This window comes from Protopterus annectens, chromosome 2.part1 (assembly GCF_019279795.1).
Source record: "Protopterus annectens isolate FY-2018-M chromosome 2.part1, PAN1.0, whole genome shotgun sequence".
In the NCBI taxonomy this organism is placed as follows: Eukaryota; Metazoa; Chordata; order Ceratodontiformes; family Protopteridae; genus Protopterus; species Protopterus annectens.
In genome coordinates this window covers 932,841,513-932,860,809 of record NC_056729.1, presented here as the reverse complement: position 1 = coordinate 932,860,809, position 19,297 = coordinate 932,841,513, and the positions used below count along the sequence as shown (strand labels likewise).

The 19,297-nt window shown below is 38.1% G+C and overlaps 1 protein-coding gene across 1 annotated transcript in view; it reads right to left on the bottom strand.

Moving 5' to 3' along the window:
• The window catches only part of NEK1 (NIMA related kinase 1), a gene marked incomplete in the record, with an annotated part of 3,475,820 nt that overhangs the window by 1,327,189 nt on the left and 2,129,334 nt on the right, over positions 1-19,297 (bottom strand). The window contains 1 exon segment of the mRNA XM_044062568.1: positions 7,234-7,311. Coding sequence (XP_043918503.1) covers positions 7,234-7,311 — 78 coding nt within the window.

The following is a 19,297-nucleotide window of genomic DNA, read 5'->3' as shown; positions in this document are numbered from 1 at the left end:
TTTTGGGTGAAAAGTAATTGTTGACAAACTATATGGTTCTGTAATTCTAGCCATCCCAATTGTTTGAGGTTGAGGCAGTGGTGAGTTTTAAAGGGGGAGCAAGTGATGAATCTAGCTATGCTGTTATAACAGCTGGAAAGTTTGGAGAGGTTGTTTTTAGATAGGTTAGTATATATAGCAGAGGCACAGAAAAGGGCAGAAATAAGGTGGGTCTGGGCAATAGTTTTTCTGGCAGAAGGGGTAAGGAAGGGTTTAATTCTATAGAGGGTACCAAGTTTTTTATTAATAGACTTTATAGTGGAGTTAATGTGGTCATCATAGTTGAGGCAATTATCACTTGCAACACCTAGTAGGCGGGTTGTAGTATCTGGGGTTATGTTGGTAGCATTGTTAGAGGTTATTGAGAAGAATGGATGAGGTGATTTATGAGTTGGAGTAAAAAGCAGTAATTTTGTTTTTTTGGGATTTAGGAGGAGGCATTGTTGCATAAACCAATTTTCAACATTATGGAACACAGTTTAGGTGAGGGACTGGAGAGAGGCTATATTCTTAGCTGTACAGATTAAGGTAGAGTCATCTGCATTTTGAATGCAGGTGGCTTGTGGAATGTTTATGTGTACATCATTAATAAATAAGGAAAAAAGAAGGGGACCTAAGATAGAGCCTTGGGGTACTCCAATATTTACTGGAAGTAGTATAGACAGATTGTTATCCCAAAGTACTGCTTGCTGTCTGTTTTCCAGATAAGACCTAAACCATTGTAATGCTTGTGGATCGAGTGAATTGGCTTTTAGTTTGTCTAGAAGTAAATTATGGTTAACCATATCAAAGGCTTCTGACAGGTCAATAAATAGCGCAGTAGAAAAAGAGTTATTGTTACGATTTTTGTTTATAGAGTCGGTGAAGGATAGCAGGGCAGTCGCTATGCTATGGAATGGCCTGAAGCCATGTTGGCAGTTTGCCAGTAGATTATTTTGTAGAAGGTAGTTAAGTAGTTGTCTGTGAATACATTTTTCCATTATCTTAGCTAATGGGGAGAGCAAGGCAATAGGCCGAAAGTTAAAAAGCTCAATAGATGATCCACCTTTATGTAGAGGGATGATGTGGGATACTTTCCATATGGCAGGGATTTTGCCTTCTGAGATAGCCCTATTAATAAGGATAGAGATGGGATAGTCTGACTTTTGCGGCAATTTGTAGGTATTCAGCTGGGAGACGGTCAGCATAAGGAGTGCAGGGTTTCAATTTTTGAAGGAGCTTACAGATGAGAGATGTAGGTACAGGTTGTATTTGAAAGGTAGGAGATGAAGTCTTTGAGGTATTTAGTGGGGAAGCAGTAAAAGGAGGTAAAGAATTGGCTACAGTTTGAATGGCTTCTGTAAAGTAGTTATTAAAGGCATCAAGGATCTGGTTGGGGTTATTTTGGTTGAATCCTACAGGGGCAGGAGTAGTGGAGTGGCCTGGCTGAAGAAGTTTGTTTATCCCTGAACAAAATTTTTGTGGAGTTTGTTGACTGGTTTGTTGGAGGTGAAGGTAGAAGTCTCTTTTGTCTCTAAGAATATCTTTCTTGGTGGCATTTCTTAACTGTTTAAAGTGGAGGTGATCTGATGGATATTTAGTGGCTCTCCATTTAGCCCAAATTTTATTTCTGAGGAGCATCTTTTGCCTAGTTTGTTTTGTGAGCCATGGGGCTGATTTGGTTCTTATTCTAGAAGAGCGATAAGGTGCATGGTAATCTAGGATTTGAAGAAATTTGGTGTTAAAGTAGGTCACTGCTTCATCAAGTTCAAGATGAGTCATTGGTGACCAGTCACATGTTTGTAGTTCGTTTTGGAAGCTGTCTGGATTAAAGAATTTTTTAGAGCGGGAGGTTTTGAAATTATTAGTAGTTGAGATATGGACTTTTTGTCTAATAATGTAGGTAAGCATATGGTCACTGATATCATCAAGAATGGTTCCTGGTGTATAAATTTCAGGGTGGCTATTAATAAGGATCCAGTCGAGTGTGGTTTCCTTGCTGCTGGGTTTGTGGATTCTAGTAGGAGTGGTTATTATTTGTGAGAATCCAAAGAAATTTATGTGATTAGTAGGGTTAGGGGAACTGCAGGTGGACCAGTCGATGTTAAAGTCACCCAGTACAATGGTCTCCTGGGGTAGTTGGGTAGAGAGGTAACGAAGTAAATTTTCAAGAGTATTGGTACTGTTTGTTACAAGGGGGGAGATACATGCAAATTAGATAGATAGATTTGGAGTGGTTGATTTGGAGTTTGGCAGTCAGAGTTTCAGACTTTGTATCTAATGATGGGAGCACATTAAAGGGGGAAATTTGGAGATTAGATTTATAGAGAATGGCTATACCTCCACCTTTTTTGGTTTTACGGTCACATCTGAGGATGTTATAGCCAGGAGGGGTAATTTCCTGGTCCAGAGTAGATGGTTTTAGCCAAGTCTCTGTAAGGCAGAGAATATCAAATGAGTGCACTTCTAGGAGTGCATGCAGGTTGGAAATGTTATTGTTCATACTTTGAATGTTAAGGTGAGCTATCAGGAGGGAATTAGGTGGTTTAGTTAATGTAGAATTCACAGGCAATGTTAAATTGTCTAGGTAATTGGTATAGTCAGTATTGGGGCCAGGGTTTGGATGAATATCACCGTCTATGAGGGGGTGTTGCTGGGGATATTGTAGAAATGTAAGGATTTTGTAGAAATTATTAGAATTCTTTTTGGTAGTGAAGTAAGTAACATGGGTTGCTCTGTGATATTTTGGTAGTATATAGTTAGAGGTACAGGTTAAGTTACTGTGGCTAAGGGAGTAGATGAAAGAAGATGGTAAAGTTTGCTGGAAGAGATGGTTTTGTTCAGGAAAAGAAAGATTTTCTAGGAAGGTTAGTGAGTAAGGTATTAGAAGAGAGGCTATTGTGGTAGTTAGGAGTAGTATGTTTGTGAGAATAGTTGTGTGTTGGGGCCACTGTAATAAGTAGAAATGAGGTAGGAGTAATTTGTGTGAGCAGGTGAAGCAGAAAAAAAGGAGAGTGTTGCAAGAGATTAAGCAGGGTTAAATTATGCAAATAGGAAATTAGTGGAGGTTGTATAGGAGTTGATCTGGGAAGTAGTCAGTGCAGTAAATGGAGAGGAAAGGTGAGTAGCCCAAAGAGAGTTAATTATTACTGATGTGGAATGATAGAGGTAGGGGAGTGGCTTAGTGATGAGGATGATAGTGATAGGATGAGAAAAAGGGGGGAGTTGTTATAGTGAAGTATAAGTGTAGGACCACTGGGGGTGGGTGGAATTTGGGGGTAGGTTAGGGGAGTGGAGTGAGCCTGCAAGGCAAACGGAGTGGGAAGAGCCAAGAGGAGGAGGAGAGTCTGAAAAAACAATCAGTGGAATACTGACTATTAGAGGTAAGTTTAGGGGGAGGTAGATAAGGAGGGGATAGGTTAACTACTAGTCAGAATAGGTAGGGTAGTTAAGTGGAGTGTAGTAAATATGGAAGGTTAAAGTGGGTCTACAATGAAATAAGTAGTGTAAAAATGAGGTCCTAAGTATGTTTAGTGTGAGTCAGTAGGAAAGATATAGAGGGGGAAAGGGTGCCATCTAGTGGGCAAAAGCTATACAGCAGCAGTGGTACAAGGAAGTTAAGGAGTAGAACTGGTAGTAAAGGAGAGGAATAGTGAAGCCAAGAAGGGGGAAGGGGAGGAGGTAAAGAGAAAAGGTGTAAGGCTGCTGGCTGTCCTGGCAGGGAAGGATAATAATTATATATACATTAGTTATTAAAACAAAGTAACATTAGTATCTGGTAGATAACATACTTTCTTGTTTCCTTGAGCGGGTAAGTTCAGAGAGAGGTAAGCCTCTATTCCTTGATGGGAAGAGATAGCAGGTGCAAGTTTTAAAAAGAGAGAGTCCAGGTCGTCAGGTAGGGCAGGTTCTTAATTCTAATGCAGGACAGGTTCTTAATTCTAATGCAGGACAGGCTGTTTGCAAGGCTGGGTAGACGAGGAGTTGATTTATGATCCCTCTCAATTTGTACATCAATGAGATTGACATATGGAGGCGATATCTTGATGACTGTTGGTTGGTGTGGAGGTCAGATAAGATTTTTTTGCAGGAGTTTGTCGATTACCATAATGAGAACAAATGGGGTATAGAGTTTAAGGTCAACTTTAGTAGCACTGAGATTACTTTTCCTGATGTCCCAGTTAGTCGGAATTCGGATAACACTTTGGAGACCCAGATATATAGAAAAATTCCCCAGTACAACTCTTTCCTGCATGCTACCAGCTTCCACCCACAACATATCAGAAATATCCCTAAATCTCATTTTATGAGGGTAAAAATGATTTGTTCCAATTCCTCCTCATTTAGCTATTATAAACAAGCTCTAATTGACAGATTTAAGGATAAGGTATACAAAGTTGGTGACATAAACAGGGCCATCCAATTTGCCTCCAACCAGGATAGGATCACGTTACTGGAGTATCAAAGACATTCATCAGATACCAAGTCCAAATTGAGATTTGTTACTACCTACGGCAGAAATACCAAATCTTTTATGAAGATCATTCATAGACATTGAAACATCCTGCTGGATGAAAATAAATTGTCTGACTATTTGGGGGATAAATATGCTTTTTCTTTCCCCCGGGGCCGCACCTTGGGCTCCCATTTTAGTCACTATAAAAGGTTGGACTATAAGGGGAATGTTTTAAACCAAAGAACATTGACAAGAGTTACATTGGTGGGATGCATCCCTTGCAGTCAATGTTTGCACTGCCATCGGGTAAACAAAATCAAAGAATTTAGTAGCAAGAATACATCTATGGTATACATTTCCTTTCTGGCTAATTGCAGTACAATGGCCACTGGTACATGCTCTGCGTTTTATGTGGGCCAAACTTCAAGACCTTTGAAATTCAGAATAGGGGAGCACATGAATGACATTAGACATAAAAAGCAATCCAATGCCCTGTATAAACACACTTGTAAACATAGCACTTCAGTATTCAGATTTACTATAATTGATCATATTATAGGGAATTGCAGGGATAAAGTTGGTTGGCACAGCATTTTGAATATTAAGGAGAAAAATGGATAATTAAACTGGGGGGGGGTTCTCTCCTGGTTTAAATGAATACTTATGAATTAACCAACAGATATGTTTATTGGCACTTGCCTTTAGCTTTATAAGAAGGACCATTTGGTTCTATGTGTTGTTATCTATTTTGTCTTCCAATGAAGAAGGCTATTAAGCCGAAACTGATTTGGTTTGGGGGTTGGGATATGTATTTATGTTCCTTCACCCAGTTGTCATGTTTTTTTATGCATTAAATTATGTTAAACCACACATTTTGTGCTGGTTCTGGTTTGCTTTGAATCTGAAACAAGTGCCTTTAGAAGTTTTATGCCTTTTTAAATATTAGCCTGTGAAGAAATCCACATTAAACAGCAAATCCCTTGCTTTGTAATACACAGAAAATGAAATGAGAGATATTTGCCATTTCTGATGTCTTGCGATTACGTTTTAGCATGAATACTACAAACTTTAAACATACTGTACTGTCTTTAAGCCCAAATTGTGGCAGACAAGTCTGCTTACCCGGAAAGCTAACAAATAAGTAGATTATGTCACTATTTCACATTTTACGAAACTAAATTTAGAAAGCATGTACCCCAGCAAACCAAGGATACACAAAATAGTCACACTTCTGCAAATTCTACATCCAGCTCAAACTATTTCATTTGCACAACTATCCATCCATTACCTTACACACTGCTTCTCAAAACTGACTAGACTGAGATGACTCAAAGGCTCTCAAATAATCTTACTAGTGTCATATTTGAATAAGGACTTTCCTTACCTACAAGCATGCTTTCTACCACTACAGTTCAGGACTAGATTGTACTGAATAAATGAAACTATTCAGCAAACTGGAAACAAAATGAACTTTGAGATTACTCTGTCATCTCTAATCCTTCCAGACAGATGGCCTTAAGTGTGGGTAAACAGTACCTTCTGTGTAAGCTACCCTTTCTCAGCAAAACAGAATCTAGACACTGTAACAAGCTTCAAAAGTGATTTTTGGAAAATGAAAGAATATCTTTATAACATTAGAGAGTAAACAAACTATGGCTAGAAAGGGAACTACAACTGCGAGAGTAAATCATAACCTCTACAAAGATATGCTACCTCACTTTTTTCAAGAGGAACAACTGCTTCTGTTAACTTTTTTGTAAATTTATTTTTTTCCTCTTCCTTATGATTATACAGCGTAACTTCATTAAAACAATCAAAACTAATTTAACCTATTTTGGATATTAAGACTGATCAACTTCATAAAAAAACAATCAATTTAAAGTAGAGAATGACTAGCCAAAAAAAAACTGGCACATGCCAATTGTTTGGAGGTACAGCAGAAAGAAAAACTAGGCACTAATAACATAGATGCTGAAAATTCATAATGCCTGCATATTCCATTTGGATAAAATATGATTGTGTGGTGTACACATATTACACTTCTAGTTGGTTAACCTCAATATATAAATTATACATGACTACATACTGAAAAAAAATCTAGCCACTACCGCAGTCTTCCACAATCTCACCACTGCAAATACCAATACCTGCACCATCTACCACTTAAAAAGTTGCTTAAAGATTTACAGTCTAACAGGTTAAAGTTAACATAGGAACTGTATTTTAGACTCATTCTGACACAATTCTGTACAAACCATGAAAAAGTACCTAGTTACCTGAAAAAAATAAATAGCACATTAAAATGGCTATCCACTACCCCCTTAACTGTGAAGCAATGGCACAACATTCTTATAAATCATTCATTATCTTAAATAAATATTCACATAGAAGACAATCTGAAAATCAACTTTAAGCAAATTTTATTCCTTGATTAAGGATTGTAAACTAACAACTTATTAACTGAAAAGTCTCAACCTTATAACTAAACTTTTTAGCATCAAAGGATACCTCACTCTTCTCCTGGCTTCTCCTATGGTTGGTTGATTTATGACAGTGTGCAATCATACATACTATGGCACTTTTAGAACCCTTTTCTCTTTCTCCATACATAAATGGTACTCCTCTCCCTACAATTCATTTTCTCTCAAGGTAACCAGTAAATTTTATTAAAAAAGAAAACAACTACTCATCTCCAAAACAAAATGTTACAAGAATGACTTGAGCATTGTATTGCACTTATTTTAATATAACTTGTTTACCTTTAGTGCTTCAATCTTCTTACGCCTCACCTCTGCTTCATCTCCCTTCTCATGCTCTTCGCAAACAAACTCTTCAATCTGCAATAAAGGAATAAAAGACATAATTTACTTTGAGAAATCTGACTACTGAGATAATTCAATTTCTATGTTTGCTGGCTAGTGTCGTGTTTTTACCCAATGGCTGTAGTGGACTACATAAACTTTGAACTATCAAGCTTGGAAGCCTTCAGGCAAAGCTAATGGCGCCGACAAGCTAAAACATATGTCTTACATAAAAGTATGATCATCTTATTGAAACATCAGTATCCATTGTTTCTTATTAAAACAAACTGTAGATAAAATCAGACATTATCAGATCTGTCCAAGTTTGTAGCCAATGGAATTACGTGAGCTACTGTACATCACATTAACATATCTGACTTTTCCATTTGATCCTAGTCTCTTCTCATGTTAAATTTTCCTCATCTTATCCTGAAATCTTTAACATTACCACTACAGATATGTCCTTCCAGTACTCAATCTAAAGCCCACCATTTCATAAAGAAACCATCATAAAATCCATAAAATCTTTTCTGAATCCGAGTACATCAGTTAAAGTCTGGGACATTAACAATAACCGTTATGTTATCTTAGCAAGTGCCCAACTCAAATTACTTTTATAGCTAATTAGAATGAAGGTAATATTTAAACTCCCCATCTTTTCCTCCTTTCCCCAGGCAAAAAATTTTAAAATAAAAAACATTTCTGTAACTTGAGAAAATTTACAAGAACATTCACTCTTTTTTGCAATTTAACCTATTTATTCAAAAATGTGATGTCTCATTTCCTAAACCAACCTCTAATACTGCATGCATTACTATAAGGTGATGCATCAGTAGAAGAACTCTGTACAGTCAAACAGTAACACCATCCCTTGCCAGAAAATGAACCCCTGCATTGTGCAATACACCACACAATTTCCCTGCAGACAAGCCTTCAACACTGCATTGTAGATCAAAATTCCTTTAACTTAACCAGTTCATTCTCTTTCAGAGTAAAGCCTAAGACCACTTGCCCCACTCTATTACATTATCTGGACTTTATGAGCCTTAAGTACATTGTCTTGTTGTTTATGCTATTTAAATTAAATTTCCCCTTATCTTCTGCACCAGCATCTGCAATGAGATCATAGGAATGTTTACCCCATCCACTAAGAGGTGATAAATTGCCATACTGAATCAAGCCTACAACAATGTGATACATTTCACAACTACAGCTGGTATATGCATTACCTCTTCTAACATACACCTCCACAAAAACTTTTAGGACCCTGAAATACACAGAGACAAAATGTTCTGCTTTATCCTCCTCCTGGAAAGCATCACCAATGCAACACACCCCTGAATGAGCCAAATAACTCCCAGTAAAAGAACACGATAAGCTATTCCCTCTTAGCCATAGACTCAAAACATTACAATGAGACACTCCCTCACTGCTGAACAGACTAGCTGTAAAAGAAACACTCCTTTTCTGCTTCATGTACAGTCTAACAAAGCTTCAATACTTGCCAGGCAGGCAACTCTTTTGCCCCTACCAACCATGCACTCTCAGTCACTGCCTCTTCACTTCAGGACATAGGTTCATAGGTAGATACTAGGCTATCGGCCTATATAAGCCTAGCCAAAAAGGTTCCCTGGCTTTCGCCACCCAAGAAAATTATTTTCCTGTGCCCTTGTCAAGCAGTGCTGCAGAAGTGATCCCCAGGATGAATTTTCTGTTTCCCATCCAGTTGTCAAGGTTCTTCTTAAAGAAGACCAATGAGGAGTTTTGCTTGACATGAATGGGTAGTTTGTTCCAGAGTATGGGAAGTCTCTGTGACAGGAATCTATCCCTCCAGCATGTTCTGTTTATTGTGGTGACAAGGTTGAGGTCCCTGGAGCATGTGGTTCAGAGAGACTGGGATTTCTTTAAGTGTAGCATGTCCAACAGCTCTGGGTTTGACATAGCTTTGTATGTTAGGCAGAGATCACCTCTGATTAGGTGATATGTGATGGAGTAGAGCTGGAGTTTTTTGAGACAGTCTGCGTATGGCATCTGTTTGGGGCTGATAATCCTCTTAGTGAGGTATTTCTGTGGCCTTTCCAATTGTTGTAGGTGTCTTGTGAGATACATGCTAAATGAGGTGTTGTACTCTATAATGGGTCCGATGAGGGATGAGTAGAGGGGAACAATGACCTTTTTTTCTAGAGGAGAATGCTTTTGTGATGAGGTGTGCCATGTAAAAGGACTTCCTGACTACTGTCGTGATGTGGTTATCAAAGGAGAGACTACTGTCCACCTGTGTCCTGAGGTCTCTTATCATGGGTACAGAGTTTTTACCAAAAGGGATGACAATGCACTTCTTGGCATTGAGCTTGAGGCCATGACTTTGACACCAAGCTTATGTCTCTATGAGGTCCTTTTGTAGAATGTCTACATCACTAGGTGATTCTGTTATGGCTCTCAGTTTGCAGTCATCTGCAAACTTTGTTAGCCAAAGACCTTCTGTGTTGCCCTGCACTTCAGAGAAGTAGACACCAAACAGGAGAGGACCCAGGACCGAACCCTGTGGTACTCCACTCATCACTGGTCTGAAGTAGGACTTGGAGTCGGCTACATTTACTGTGTGGGTTCTGTCAGTGCGCCAGCTGGCCACCATCTTGTGACATAGGGATTTATGCCTAGTTTAGTGAGTTTATCTATCTCACCTCTCTGGCTTTGTCTCCAAACTGTCCAACCTGAGCCGACTCTCTAATATACTCATTTCTAATCCTGTCCATCCTTGTCACACCCAATGCAAATCTTAACATCTTTAACTCTGCCACCTCCAGCTCAGACTCCTGTCTTTTTATCAGTGTCCCCGTCTCCAACCCATATAACATAGCTGGTCTCATTACCATCTTGTATACCTTCCCTTTCACTCTTACTGGTGCCAGTCTGTCAAAATCACTTCTGACACATTTCTCCATCCACTCCACCCTGTCTCCTCTCTCTTCTTCACCTCTCTTCCACACCCACCATTACTCTGAACTGTGGCTCCCAAGTATTTAAACTCACTCACTTTCGCCAAATACATACTCCTAAATACTTTGTTTTATCATGGCCTCATAAATATGGATATTGATGAACCAATTCATATGTGGATACATAATTTACCACTACTGCCTTTGTTTTAGCTTCATTCATTTTGTATCCTGAAAAGATATGAAGCGGTCCCAAACATGTTCTACAACACTGTAATCTCTCTTTCTGGTTTTGTCAGGTATAAAATTATATCATCTGCAAACACAGCCAGCTTTACTTGACTACCATACCAATTACATCCTTCAATGTCCAAGTCCCTTTTTTCTTTGTCAAAGGTTCTAAATATAACGCAAATAAAGGGGGGAAAAAGGACAACCCTGCCTGGTTCCTGTGTTCAAACAGAAATTATCAGAGAAGACCCCACCCACTTCAATTTTAACCCCTGACCCCTCATTTATCTTCCGAATCAACCTTATAATGTTTTTTCAGGAAATGCAAATGCTTCCATTCCCCTGTTCATGAAGTCCCAGTTTAGTCTGCCAAATGCTTTCTCTGAATCAAGATCCAACAACAATATTTTCTTACATTCTGCTTCCCTCTGGATCATCAATGTTCTGTTAATGTTGTCAAGTGTTTGCCTCTCCTTCACAAAACCACACTGATCCACATCTATCAGTTTTGGCATTATCTTTGTCACTCTTTTAGCCATTATAGAAATGAACACTTGGTTTAATACTGAAACGGGCCTGTATGACACTGGATCTAATGGATCTTTACCCTCTTTAGGTATTATAGCTACCACTGTTTTCCTCCAGGATGTCGGTACTTCTCCTCTTAAAATACTGTTACAAACCTTCCAGATCTTTCCCAGTTTTCCCTCCTAACTTACAAACTTCTACAGGAATACCATTTATTCCTGGGGACTTTCCTGTAGATTGGTTATACATCACAATTTTTATCTCATCTCCTCCTATCCTAAACTTTAGTAATTGAGCCTAATCTACCTCTAACCTTGGCATATTAAATTCTTCCATAAACGTTTCTACTTGCATCTCTTCTTGATTTCCATATTTTTCTGCTTTATATAGACTTTCATAGAATTTCCAAACTATTTCTAATACCTCTGCAGTATCTCTCGGTACCTTCCTTAATACAGGCTCCCTAGATCTGGACAGCCCTTTCTACTTTCTGTTGCCTGAGTTGCTGTGCTAAAAGTTTTTTGTTCTCTAGTGTTACTATCAAAAAACAGTTGCTTAACAGCAATCTTTCTAAACTCGTGCATATTATCAAGGTAATCCCCCTATTTTCTGTTAGCATTCTACAGTTGATCTTGTTCTGTGAGATCCCCCCTATTCTGCAATACTTTATCATCTGTCAGTCCCTCTAAATAATTCTTACTTCTTTACCATAGCTCTCTTTTATTTCCACCCTATTTTGAACTCCACATTAATTTTATCCCACTCTCTAGCTACATCTTCAGAAGTAATTTCTATCCTCTCGAATAGCACCTGAATAATCTCCACTACTCATGCCTTAAATTCCTCTCTTTTCAGCAGATAGGTGGGAAAGTGCCAGTGTATCATATTTATTTCATTATCCTGTGCTTTTATTTTAATTATTGGCGCATGATCTGAAATAGTTATTGGATTTGTATCAAGACCTTCAATTAAATGCACATGTTCCTGTAAAATTTAAATTCTGACTAGCCCAGTTTTTATATCTTGGAGAATAATATGCAAATTCATTCCTAACATCTATTCCTGAATTCACATCTTCCATGCCAAATATTTTCAGAAATTTCTTCAAAAAGCTACCCTCCTTTGTTGTACTTTCCCTTCTGGGTCCCCCAGAAACATCTTCACTGCTGCAAAACACATTCTAGTCCCCACCTATAAGTAATATTCCTTGCTGAAAACTGATAATTTCTCCCAGAATTTTCTTAAGCTCCATTATAGCAGTTTTAGGTGGAATATACATGCCAGTGTAATCCTCCTCCCTTGCTAGTAAGCCCCTTAGCACTACAAATCTTTATCAATATCACATGTTCAGTTCTTTCCAAGAGTGTCTGCTGTAATACAGCTATTTGCACTCTACATTTTTAATATGGTTCACTAGTCTTTCTTTTTTGTATTTATCCGAGAGACTATTGACATATAGACATTTAAAGACATTACAGAAAGCATCATTGTAGTAAAAAGCTATTATTCCCACCTTTTATGTATAACATCTTTTCTGATAAATGCCTAGTTCCAGCTGTTGTGTTACATGCATACACTGTTTGGCAGGTTGAACTTTTATATAGTTGTTTGTCATATCCATTTGAGCCAATGTCACACCTTACAAAACTTTTTGTTTTAATGAAAGCCCTAAAACAAAAAAGGTCACAGCAAAGACTGATCTAGACCGGGTCTATAGTAGATCACCGAACGCTTAAAAAAGCGAACGTGATTAATCGACCCTATGTAAACAAAAGCTTACAATTTCGAACTGTCAGAACAGCGATTTTTTTCCCTAGGAAAAAAATCGCTGTTCCAACAAAAAATAAATAAATAAATAAAAACTTTAAACATTACATTAAGTGGAGGACTGTGCCCCCCTACTTAAATATACCAACTCCAAGACTGCACTACAGTGCCAAAAACAGCAAAGTAACGAAGCAGCCAAGTGAATTCTTTCCCAGGGAAAGAATTAGCTTAAAAGCCACTTCGATATTTTGCCGTTTCAGGCTTTTGAGTTCGACTAAGACGCATTCGAAAAAATGCATCTTCTGTCTTCTAATAGGGAACCATCTAGAGCTAGATAAGCAATCAAGCTTAAAGTGTTTAGTAAAAGTAGGTAGAGAGGACCAAGCAGCAACTTCTACAATACTTCTAGACTCCAACCCTTTCAAAAAAGATATAAATTAAATAAAGGCTCAGGTATAGTGGAACAGAATTGTTGTGGTAAGTATAACAAAATGTAATAGCCTTAGACAACCAATTGGACACCTTCTTATCTTCAAAAGAAATGAAAAAATGATCCGAAGATCTAAAAGATTTTGTATTGCCAGCACAGTACCAGAGTTGTGTGTGTGCATCCAAGGTATGAAGTATCCTCCCTCTCTCATTTTTAGGATCAGGAAAGAAAATGGGGAGATGGAAAGTTTGGCTTAAAGTAAATTCGGATACCACTTTAGGCATAAAGGAAGGATTAGTTTTCAAAGAAACCCTGTCCCTATAAAATGAGATTGGATTGGCTCACCACAAGAGACTGCAACTCACAAACCCTTCTTGTGGAGGTCAGAAAAATTGGTTAAACTTTTTTCCATGTTAAGAACCTCAAGACAACTAGATTAGTGAGTTCAAATTGAGCAAGTGCTGGCTTCTGTAACACAATTAAGATCGCAAGGAGGAGCCACCAGTTTTCTAGGAGACCTCTAAAGCAAAACCCCTTTTAAAAACATTTTGATATAACACTGCACTGAAAGAAGAGGATCCATGGGCAGACATGCTAAAATGGCAAATAAATGTACCATGACAGAGAAATAAGGCAGGCCATAGGATAGTAACTCATACAAATATTATAAAACCTGAGAACAACTGGCCCTGAATGGGTTGTTCAAACTACCTAGAAAAACTTTTTCATTTGCTAATGCATGACTTCCTAGTAGCAGGCTTTCTTGTCTATATTAGTACCTGCTGCATATCCTCGGAAAATATGTGCCTGATAAAAATCAACCAGACAGTCAAATAAAGATGATTGCTGTTGGGGTGAATCAAACACTCCTGGGTCTTCTGTAAGGAGATCCAGTTTGTGAGGAAGCATGTAGTAATTGTCTCTGTCCATTTCCAAAAGTTTGGAGAACCACAGTTACCTGAACCAGAAGGGTGTCACTACAATGATATTGGGAATTTCCTCTGAATCTTCAGAAGTACCTCGGATACTAAAAGGGAAAGGTATACAGGAACATTCCTGTTCAAAGAAAAGAAAGGCATTTATTTTCCAGTCCTTCTTGCATGGAATTGTGGAACAGAATTTTGCAAGATTTCTAAATACGGAAAAATGTGGACACCTTGTAGCCTGCAATGAGCTATAATCGCAGCAAGAGACTTTGTGAGCACTCTTGGATGGTAGTGGATAGTCCAAAGGGTAAGGCGCAGAACTGATATGTGATCCAGACACACACAACCTTAAGAAACCTCTGAAGTGTGGATGAACAGGAATGTGACAGATAAGCATCTTAAGTAAAGTGTTACCATGAAACTTGAAAGAAGAAATAACAGGTTTTGAAGTGACAACATATTGAATTTGGGCACTATCACAAACAAGTTTAGGAAATAAAGATCCAGGACTGGTCTCCAAGCATTCCTTCTTTGAAACTAGGAACATCCTTTAACAAAACCTCTTCACCTTGGAAGTAGGAACTGGTTCTATCACTCATTGGGACAGCATATAATGAAAAACAGGTGGAAACTGAGTCTGCTCTGCAGAATTTGGAATGACTCCCTGGAAAGGAGGAATTTCCTCTCACCGCCATCTGTAACCTTGAATGATTTTACCAAACCCATCTGTCTGAAACAATCTGCTGCCTAAGCGAAAATGCAACTTCAGACTTTTTGTAAAAGAAAACGGGCCAGGGTGAGAGGGGGTTACAAGGTATCTTGAATAGTCATTCAGACTTCCTGGACTGTCCTTGTTTTAGACGTGGGGGGGGGGTGAGACTTGTTTTTGGACCCCTCTTGCTATTTCTTCTTAAATGTCTGTTTATCTGAATTCTATTAAGACTATTTATTTTATTATTTTTTGTTTTACCAAAATTGGAAGAGGAGAAAGAAAATCACTTGGACAATTTGGAAAGGGAGGCATGAAAATCTTGAAAGAATCCCTGGTTCAGCTTGCAGACTCCATCAAACTTTTTGATCACCTCTGGAACGGGGGGGGGGGGGACGCAATCTCTATCCAAGCAAGAATTTAAAATCTCATTTTTACATAATTTGGAAAGTTCTGAGAATGCAGACAACCAAACCCTCCTTAAATATTACCATAAACATGGAAGAAGTTTCAAAAGATTCAAACACACATTGCAGACAACAAATAGTGAATTTTGCAACACAACTAAGTTAAAGCAGATTTTTCTTCAAAAGAAATAAACTAGATAAATTATGACAGTATGAGGAATGTTTTATCAGAATAAACTTTTAACACATGAACCTGAAAAATTCAAATTTCTGAAAATTGAAGTTGAAGAAGTATACCCTTTTCCCATACCCAAGTGCTCAGCAGCAGTAGGATCATCTAAGACTATAGCTGCTGGATCATATTTGGGAACAGTATTTAAAAGACTGAGGAACATTGCACATTCTATCTGCCTTTTTAGGGACAATTGACTGACTATTAGGAAAAGTACCGGCAATAAAACACATCCTCTAAAGCTGACAGGACAGGAGGGATGGGTGTAGGTTCTCGAAAATCCTTCTGTAAGAACTCATAGTATTTTCTGAGGGAATGAAAAAATGTAGTGTTTTCCTATTGAAAACAATGGGGCATTCTAGCAATAGTCTCAGATAAACAGAAACCCCTACAGGAAGAATCAGAAAATGAGCTCTCCTGAGAGTCTGAATCAGAAATACATGGACAAAACCTTGAATCCAGCCCTGCAACTTTCTGTTCAGATTTAGAATTTTGACTCTCAGCAGGAAAACAGGAATCCTAATTTCTTTTCCAAAAACTAATTTACAAGGAGGATTAATAACCTGAATTAAAAGCAGAGTCAGTACCAGTAAACTACTCTTGTCCAAAGACATTTGAGGAGCAGAAGATACATGCTTTGTTTTCTTTATCTTTTTTGACAAGAAAAATGGGGTCAACTGTATCACTCATGGTAGCAGCTGCTTCCCCAGAGAAGCAGGGCACAGCAGAGAAATTTTTCCTTTCCTCCTCTCATGACTGACAAGAGTGGTTCCCCCTTGCCCACTGAGTTGACTTCAACACCTGAACAGGACTTGGATAACCTCTGGTCCATAGTGACTGTAGGTGCTACATCACAGGGATTATGGGTAAAAGATAAGTGGTCTGAGGTACAACAAATGGCCACAGCAGAGTCACCTACCTGTGGCCAACTGCTAGCCTGCTGTCGTACAAAAGGCTGTTTGCTTAACTTTTGCATTTAGTGGATGGAAAAAAGACTGGCCATGGGGCCAGCAGTATGCTCCATGATAAAGCCAAAAATTATGCCGCTTTCCCAAGGTAGACAAGCAGGAAAGGCTGGTAAACTATCAGTCCACAAGTTTCAGAAAAAAGCTCCATGGTCAAGCCAAAAATGATGCCTCTTTCCCAAGGAAGACAAGCAGGAAAGGCTGGTAAACTATCAGTCCACAAGTTTCAGAAAAAAAAAACTGTAAAAAGCAATTTACAATACTACGGCAGCCCCACAATGAAAAAATAAACAATTTTTTGAAAGAAAATATGTTTTCAGTTAGTTCACATAATACTCTAGCTAGCTCGAGGTGAGTGGGGCAAATGCCCTTGGTGAAACGTGTTAAGGGGCGTGATCAGGATCTTTATTTAGTGCAACACCGGCTTTTAAAAGCCAGTGTTGCATTTGCTGTAACTTTAGCACTATATTGCTTTGTGTGTGGTCTAGACTGTAGCAAATGCTTGCTACAGTGTAGGAAGCAGTTTGCAATAGTTTAAAAGAGTTAAAAAAAAAAAATATATATATATATAAATAAATAAAATATATATATATATATATATATATATATATATATATATATATATATATATATATATAAATATATATATATATATATATATGTATATATATATATATATATATTTTTTTTTTACTAAAACCTGAAAACCTGAGGGCTGGAGTGCTCCATGCAGGCAAGGTATAAATTGTAGCAACTGTTTGTTACATTTGTAGTAAGTAGTTTGATACGGTTTACAAAGGATATTTTATTTATTTTTTTAAAGCTAGAGCATGAGCACTGAAGTGTTCTGTGCTGTCAGGTAAAAACTGTAGCAACTGTTTGCTAAAGTTTTAAAGATGCAATTATGTTGAAGTAGGGCTGGGAGCAGGTCATAGAAATGGGACCTGAATGGCTGGGGTGGGGGACGTGTTACACACAGGGCCAACATAGATGGTGTACCAATAGAAGGAACATCCTTTTTTGTTGGTTTTTAATGGAAGAGCTAGAAGGGGGCATAAATCTAATTTATCAATCAGTTTATTTATTTATTTATTTATTTATTTATTTATTTGCAGTTGATTTACCAGGATAGTCCATTGGGCCAAAAAGAACCCGTTTTCAATGGAGTCCTGGGGAGAAAAGCTCCAGTACAGAAAATTGGGTACATACAAAGATTGCTAAAAATTTATACAAAATGGTAGATAATAGTCATAGGGAGAAAAGCTCCAACACACACAGAATTAGGTTCATACAAGATTGCTAATATTTATAGAAAAGTGGTAGATAAAACATTTAAATTCACAGTTCATAAACATTCAGAACAAATACAAACAAAGAGGATTAATGTAAAGGAGTTTTGCAGCAGGAACGTAAGGTACCTTAAAGGGTGGAAACAGAGGGAACACAAGCTTTGTTAGATAAAAGTTGGTCCCGTAAGCATATTGGTGGAAGGATGTGATGTATTTATGAGGGGTGGGAGCAAGAGCAATCCCATTGGGAAATTAGATGTGAGTGAAGCTGTTTTTTGAACATGTATTGGTTAGAGGTGGTACGAATGGATGGTGGGAGTGAGTTCCAGAGGCAGGGAAGGTTACAGGATAGTAAGTGTTTACCTGGGGGATAAGATGGTTTATGAATTTCCAGTAGGTTTTGATTGTTGGACCTTAAGACTCTGTTTGGTAGGTGCATTTTAAAGGCAGAAGATAGGGAGGGACAAAGAGAGGGGTTGAGAATGAGCTTATGAGCTAAGGTCAGCTGTATATAGATGAGATGATTAGATAGTTCGAGCCAATTTAGTTTTAGGAGAGAGAGATATTGGTGGGTGGAGGATCTATGTGTATATGCGAATTTGGAAATTTTGTTATAGCAGGAGGAGAGTTGGTTTTAGTGATATCTGAATGTTAGACAATAATGGAGCCCCATAGAGAAGAGAGGGGATAAGAAAGGAGGAAGCAAGAGTGATTTTGGAGGAGCTAGTAAGATACTGATTCTGACGGTAAAGCATACCTAGTTTTGATGAGTTTTTAATATTAAGTTGAAGATGAGAGTTGAAATTAAGCGGTTGTCGATTAGAACACCTAGTAACAGCTTCAAATACCAGTTCAAGGGTGAGTTGTCTTGGCTGGTAATAGAGAATGAGTTAATGTCGAAGGAAGTAGATTTGGAGGGTAAATACCATTAGTTTTGTTTTGGAGGCATTGAGTGCTAAGTGATTTGTTTTCATCAATCTTCAGTAATTGAAAGCTTCTTGTGTGAGTTTTTGGAGTGAAGAGGAAGAGGTGGCAGAGCAGATAATGGTAGAATCATCTGCGTATTGGATGATATTAGCAAATGGAATAGATTTGTGGAAATCATTGATGAATATATTAAAGAGGAGGACCAGAATAGATCCTTGGGGAACTCCAGTAGAACTAAGGAATGAGGAAGTGGCCTTCTTCCAAATTACAGCTTGGTGTCTGTTAGATAAATAGCTGGAAAACCAATCTATGGAGGAGGGAGAAAGGTTAAGTTGTGACAGTTTGGATAAGAGTAGGCTATGTGAGATAGTGTCGAAGGCCTTGGAGAGGTCAAGTAATAGGGTAGAGACAATGTGGCTGTTATCGCGAGCTCTGTTTACAGTCTCAAGAAAGGACAGGAGGGCTGAAGTGCTTTTTTTGCTCTTCAATTGAAAAGCTGAGGGGCTGGGGTGGTGGCTACTAGTACCAGATAAGCTTCTGAGTTTACACTACTTTTAAATTAGCAGACAGAATTTCCTAAAAGAATGTTACAATCTCAAGACAGTCTGTTAAATAACACTCCTAACTTTAAAACAACTTACTGAAGAAGAAAATAATAACACAAAAAAAAAA